Source organism: Mesoplodon mirus (genome assembly GCF_964341445.2).
Source record: "Mesoplodon mirus genome assembly, chromosome: 3".
Lineage (NCBI taxonomy): Eukaryota > Metazoa > Chordata > Mammalia > Artiodactyla > Ziphiidae > Mesoplodon > Mesoplodon mirus.
In genome coordinates, this window is record NC_138978.1 from 152,498,475 (window position 1) to 152,505,960 (window position 7,486).

General features: G+C 38.2%; 1 protein-coding gene across 1 annotated transcript; it reads left to right on the forward strand.

Annotated features, from left to right (window-relative positions):
• Positions 1-6,675: 6,675 nt before the first annotated feature.
• Positions 6,676-7,053, forward strand: LOC309799297 (small ribosomal subunit protein uS19-like; the record flags this gene model as incomplete). Its single annotated transcript, XM_082612249.1, has 1 exon — positions 6,676-7,053. One exon carries the CDS (start codon positions 6,676-6,678, stop codon positions 7,051-7,053), a length of 378 nt encoding a protein of 125 aa, XP_082468375.1.
• Between the last annotated feature and the right edge of the window lie 433 nt (positions 7,054-7,486).

Sequence of the window (7,486 nt, forward strand, 5' to 3'; positions counted from 1 at the left end):
CTCTACTGATCAAACAGGCATTAAAATAAGAAATATTATGAACAACTTTATGTCAGTTTGATAGTTTACATAAAATGGACAAATTCCTTTATAAAAAGTTTCCTCTCAAAACTCACTCAATAAATGTAGATAACCTGAATAGTCCTAGATCTATTAAAGTAATTGAATTAGTAGTAAAAACCTTCTATCACAAAAACAAGCTGTAGAGATAGGTGAACTTAGGGGACAATGAGCTATTGGTTTTGAATACAGAGGAGTCCTAGGAGTCCTGGGGGATAAGGCTGAAGTCCTGAGAGATAGACTGTAGAAAGCATTGAAAGTCAGGCTAAGGACTTCAACTTCCATTATACAGATGATGTCTCTCTTTTTCTTGGTGTGCCCCAAACCACCCTCCATATTTATGCCAGTTAATCTTTTTTTCTTTCTTTTTTTTATTGGAGTATAGTTGATTTACAATGCTGTGTTAGTTTCTGCTGTACAGCAAAGTATGTCAGTTATACATATATCAGTACATATATCCACTCTTTTTTAGATTCTATTCCCATATAGGTCATTACAGAGTATTGAATAGAGTTCCCTACACTATACAGTAGGTTCTTATTACTTATCTATTTTATACATAGTAGTGTGTATATGTCAATCCCAATCTCCGAATTTATCCTTCCCTCCCCTTTCCCCCTTGGAAACCATAAGTTTGTTTTCTACATCTGTGACTCAGTTTGCTTTGTAAATAGGCTCATTTGTAGAATTTTTAGATGCCACATATAAGCAGTATCATATGATATAGGATATCACTGTCATATTGTCATTGTCATATTGTCTTTGTCTGACTTGCTTCACTCAATATGACAATCTCTAGGTCCATCCATGTCACTGCAAATGGCATTATTTTGTTCTTTTTTATTATGCCAGTTAAACTTTAGTATTTATATAGTGCCTTGTACTATTTTCTCTGTTGATTATATGTGTAATAGTGCCCTAAGCAAGTCTGTAAATTCCTTAGGTCACATGATAAAGATTTCCAAATTGGGGGCAAAGTTACAGAAACCTTCCAGGTCAGGTGGCTTCATAGGTAAAAGTATACCAAACACTTAAGGATGTAATGATATGAATCCCATACAACTCTTCCAGAAAATAAAAGATGAGGAAACACTTCCCAACTTTTTGAAACTATTACCCTGATACTAAAACCAGATAAAAACACCACAAAAAACTATAGGTCAACATCCCTCATAAGCACAGACACAAAAAACCTTAAACAAATAAGCAAATTGAATTTAACAATATATAAAATAGATAATACACCATGACTAAGTGGTGTTTATCTCGGAAATGCAAGGTTAGTTCAACATTGAAAACCAGTTAATGCAGGAACTTCCCTGGTGGTCCAGTGGTTAAGAATCCGCCTTCCAGTGCAGGGGACTCAGGTTCAATCCTTGGTCGGGGAACTGAGACCCCTCATGCAGCGGGGCAACAAAGCCCACACGCTGTAACTACTGAGCCTGTGCATCACAACTAGAGAGAAGCCTGTGCACTGCAACAAAGAGCCTGAGCACTGCAACGAAAGATCCCGCGTGCCACAAATAAGACCTGACACAGCCGAAAATAAATAAATATTTTTTAAAAAAGAGAAAACCAGTTAATGCAATTTGCCTTATCAGACAATAACAGAAAAACCATGTGATCATCCCAATAGGTGCAGAAAAAAGTGGTGACAAAATTCAACACATATTCATGATAAAAAACGCTAAGCAAATTAGATTTGGAGGGAACTTAACCAACTAAAGGGACATGTACCAAAAACCTACAACTGTATCATACTTGATAGTACGTTTTTTCATTAATGGTATACTTTCTCACTAAGATCAGGAACAAGACAAAGATGTCTACTCCTACCACTCATACTAGAATGGCCCTAGCCACTGAAAAAAGGCACGAAAAAGAAATAAAAGGCTTAGTCTGGAAAGGAAGGAATAAAACTTTTTCTTTGAATTTTTATTTCTTGCATTTTTATTTGCAGGCAAAATGATCATGTATATAGAAAATCCCAAGCAATCCACAAAAAAGACTAGTATTAATAATTGAGTTTAGCAGGGTCACAGGACACAAGGTCAATTTATAAAACTCAGCTGTACTTTATAATAGCATCAAAAAACATGAAATATTTAGGAAAGGATAAATCTAACAAAATGTGTACAAGAATCTTATGCTGAAAACTACAGAACACTGATGAGAGAAATAAAAGAAAACCTAAATAAATGGAGAGATATCATGTTCATCAATGGAAGATGATATTAAGTTGTCATTTCTCCCCAAAACTATTTACATCATCAAGTAATCTCAACCAAAATCCCAGCAGATTTTTTGTAGAAATCGACAAGCTGATTCTGAAATCTATATGGAAAAGCTAAGGCCCTGGAACAAACTACTTTAAAAGAATAAAGCTGGCTGATTCCCACCACCTGATTTCAAAGCTTATTATAAAGCTTTAATAGTGAAGTCAATGTGGTATTGGTTAAAATACAGACCTACAGAGCAATGGAACAAAAGAGCCCCGAAAAAGTGACCCACACATACAGTCAACTGATTTTCAACAAAGGTGCTAAAGTAAATCAATGGAAAATGACAGTCTTTTGAGCAAATGGTCCTGGAATATTGGTCATCCATCTGCCAAAAAAATGAACTCAATCTATACCTCACACTGTATTATAAAATTAACACAAAATGCATCATAGATCTAAAGGTGCACCTAAGATCTCTAGAAAAAAGCATCAGAAAAATCTTTGTCACCGTTGGTTTGGCAGAGAATCCTTACGACACAAAAAGCATAAACCATAAAAAAATTTTTTTGATAAATGAAAACCTTGAAAATTGAAAAAATGAAAAACTTGTGTTAAGACATTGCAGAGAAATGAAAAGATAGACACAGACTGGGAAGAAATATTTGTAAAACCCCTCTCTGACAAGGAATTTTTTGTGCAGAATATATAAAGAACTCTCCAACACTAAAAGAGGAAAACAGCCCAATTTTTAAAACAGCAAAAGGTTTGAAGAGACACTTCATCGTAGATACAGATGGCAAATAAGCACATGAAAAGACAGTCGGACCTCCTCTGCATCTGAGGGTTCCACATCTGCAGAACAAAAATTTTCAGAAAAATAAGATTACATAACTTCCAAAATGCAAAACTTGAATTTGCCCCCACACCAGAAACTATTTGCGTAGCATTTACATTGTATTTACAACTATTTACATTGTATTAGGTATTATAAGTAATCTAGAGATGACAAAGTATATGGGGAGGATGTGCATAGGTTATATGCAAATACTACGCCACTTTATATGAGGGACTTAAGCATCTGCAGATTTTGGTATCCTGTGGGAGGAGGTGGGGGGCAGCCACCCAGAAACCAATCCCCCAAGGATACCAAAGAATGACTGTAGTACTCAAAATTATTCAATATTAGGAAAATGCAAATTAAAACAATGAGATACCATTATACACCTATTAGAATGGAGAAAATAAAATCTGACAATACCAATTGCGGGTGAGGATGCAGAGCAACTGGAAGTCACATACATTGCTAATGGGAATGCAAAATGGTATAGCCACTTCCAAAAGTCTGAGTCTCTTGTTAAACATACACTTATCATTTGACTGTCACACCACTCCCTTGCCAAAAACTGGAAACAACCCAAATGTCCATTAACTAGGTAATGGATGAACAAATTGTGGTATATCCATACAATGGAATACTTAGCAATAAAAAGGGAAAAACCACTGATACAAGAAACATGTATGAATCTCAAAAGCATTATATGAAGGAAGCCAGACACAAAAAGCTATACATTGTATGATTCCATTTATATGACATTCTGGAAAAGGCAAAACTGTAAAGTCAGAATTCAGATCAGTAGTTGCCAAGGAGCTAGGGTGAGTGAAGTGGATTGACTGTGAAGAGCCTGAGGCAACCATTTTGGATCATGGAAATATCAATGTTATGGTTTTGTTTTTTGTTTTTCAATGTTATGTTTTGACTGTGGCAGAGGTTACATGACTATACATTTGTCAAATGTCATCAAAGTGCACATGTGTGAAGTGTGACTTACACTATCTGTAAACTATGCCTCAGTAAACTGAACTATGAAAAACAAAACAGATTCCCGAAGTTGTGATCTGTCTCGTTCTATGTGGAACAAGTTTACCTTTTCCCCCCACATTCCTAAATAAATCTTTTAAACGACAGATCTATCCTCATTTGTAAGGAGACAAATACTTCTTGAGCATTCCCGAGGCCTGATAGGTACTTTATATGTATTATCTCATGAAATTATTCCACCAGCCCTATGAAACTGAGGTTAAGAGGTTTGGATAATTCTAAAGTTGCCGTTTAAACCCGAGTATGCGGACTACCAAGGTGATCTTTCCCTCTGTACCTCGCTGCTTTCCCAATTCCCTAAAGGCAAGGACTAAACTTTTTTTTTTTAGTATATTTATTTATTTATTTATGGCTGAGTTGGGTCTTCGTTGCTGCGAGCAGGGGCTACTCTTCGTTGCAGTGCACAGGCTTCTCACTGTGGTGGCTTCTCTCGTTACGGAGCACAGGCTCTAGGCGCGCGGGCTTCAGTAGTTGTGGCTCATGGGCTCTAGAGCACAGGCTCAGTAGTTGTGGCACACGGGCTTAGTTGCTCTGTGGCATGTGGGATCTTCCTGGACCAGGGCTGGAACCCATGTCCCCTGCATTGGCAGGCGGATTCTTAACCACTGTGCCACCAGGGAAGCCCAGGGACTAAATTTTATATTCTTCACTATGTCTAACATATAACATCCAAATAAAAACTGACACTGGTAAAAGACAAGAAACAACTTCCCAGAGTACCTTATCAAGTGTAGGATCTAAAGAAAGATGCTTTTCTGGGGAAAATCCTCCCTTTCCCACTCTACTTCTACCATCTCTGGTTTAGTAACAGCCCATCAAAAGGAGGCACTCATTTGTTTATTCTCCCTAGTTCCTCTCTGAAATTTCCCAGAACTGCAAAACATCGCAAACTCTGGTGGTTCTGGGGATGAGGCTAATCTGTTAATACTCCAGAGACAGCAATTTCTATGGACATAGAATGATGATCCAAGATCATCTTTCTCAGGAATTATTTTAACTAAGGAAGTTTACGGTTTTATTGAATAAAATCAGTCACATCACTTCATTTGTATTCCCTCATACAGTCCAAGATTATCACTTCAATTGCCAACTTTCTTAACTATGGCATTTAACAAATCTTCACTAAACAACTAATCCCATCCCAAGCTTAAGAGGTACTGAAGACAAGTGGCCTCATTCTGACACTGTTCTCAGTTACAATGCTTTAGCTGTAAGGAACAGAAAATCCAATCAGGAATTTTCTTCTATCACATAACAAGTTAGGTGGTAGGGAAGTTCCAGTTAATTCAGTGGTTCAAAAATCATCAAAGGCCAAATTTTTTCCATTTTTCTATTCTGGCATCCTTAGGATGTCGGCAATTATTATTTCATAGTATCCTCACAATAAGCCTGAGTTTCATTAAAGCTGCTGCCTAACAGTTGCCTAGTATGAGGACAACAATTTTCTCACATGTACTTTGGAAGGCAATTTAGAAGTACCTATAGAATTTTTTTAATGTGTATATCCTTTGATCTAGCAATTCCACTTAAAAGAATTCATCTCAGAAAATGTTAAGTGGACAAAAACAGGCATGAAGACGTTCATTACAAAATTTTTTTTAATGGTAAAAAATGAGAAACAGCCTAAAATACCCATCAATAGGGTGTGATTACTTAAATTGAGAGACTCATATATAATGCAATACATCATAGCTGTTTAACATGGAACTATGTGCAACTTTTGTTGATAGCAGCGGAACTGCAAAGAGTTATGTGTGCATAAATAAATAAAAATACCTATGACACTAAAAAGGCAGCAGGGGATTCCTGGCGGTCCAGTGGTTAGGACTCTGCACTTTCACTGCCAAGGGCCTGGGTTCCATCCTTGGTCGGGGAAATAAGATCCCACAAGTTGCAGCAAGACCAAAAAAAAAAAAAAAAAAAAAAGGCAACAAAAGCAAAAACAGATAAACTGGATTACATCATAATTTAAAAATTCCGTGTATCAAAAGACAATGAACAGAATGAAAAGGCAACCCACAGAATGGGAGAAAATATTTGCAAATCATTTATTTAGGCCAGAATATGTAAAGAACTCCTTCAAATTAACAACAAAAAATAAACTGTTTAAAAATAGGCAGAAGACTTGAATAGACATTTCTCCAAAGAAGACAAGCTAATGACCAATAAACATATGAAAAGATGCTCAACATCGCTAATCATGGAAATACAAATCAAAACCACAACCTCACAACCATTAGGATGACTGCTATCAAAAACAGAAGTTTTGGGGGCTTCCCTGGTGGCACAGTGGTTGAGAGTCAGCCTGCCGATTCAGGGGACGCAGGTTCGTGCCCCGGTCTGGGAAGATCCCATATGCCGCGGAGCGGCTGGGCCCGTGAGCCATGGCTGCTGAGCCTGCGCGTCCGGAGCCTGTGCTCTGCAATGGGAGAGGCCACAACAGTGAGAGGCCCGCATATCGCAAAAAAAAAACCCCAAAAAACAGAAGTTTTACCTCTCCGAAGAATCGACAAGATGACAGAAATGGAGCAGAAGCAGCAGACCCTTGGCAATTTCACCTACAGCAGCGTGGACCTTGTAGGACGTGTCCTACAAGCAGCTGGTACAGCTGTACAGCACCCAGCTACTGCTGAACCAGGACTGCCAAGGAAGCAGCACACCCTGCTAAAGCGCCGGTGCAAGGCCAAGAAGGAGGCACTGCCCAAGGAGACGCCTGAAGTGGTAAAGACGCACCTGCAGGACATCATCATCCTGCCTGAGATGGTGGGCAGCATGGTGGGCATCTACAAGGTCAAGACCTTCAACCAGGTGGAATCAAGCCTGAGTTCTCAATCACCTACACAGCCAGGTTGGCATCGGGGCCACTCCTCTGGCTTCACGCCCTTCAAGTAGCCTGCTCGGCCAATAGTCACAGACTTCTCTTAAAAAAAAAAAAGAAGTTGTTTTGCCAAGGATGTGAAGAAACTGCAACCTTTGTGCACTGTTGATGAGAAAGTAAAACGGTGAAACCGCTGTGGAAAACAGTATGATGGTTACTCAAAAATCTTCAGAGAACATACTCAAAAGAACTGAAAGCAGGGTCTCGAAGATTCACAGCAGCATTATTTACAAAAGTCAAAAAGTGGAAGCAACCCAAATGTCTATCGACAGTTAAATGTATAAACAAAATGTGGTATATATACATGCGATGTTATTCAGCCTTAGAAAGGAAGGAAATCCTGACACATTCTACAACATGGATGAAACTTGAGGACATTATGCTAAGTGAAATAAGTCAGTCACAAAAAGACAAATATCGTACGATTCCACTTATATGAAGTACCTA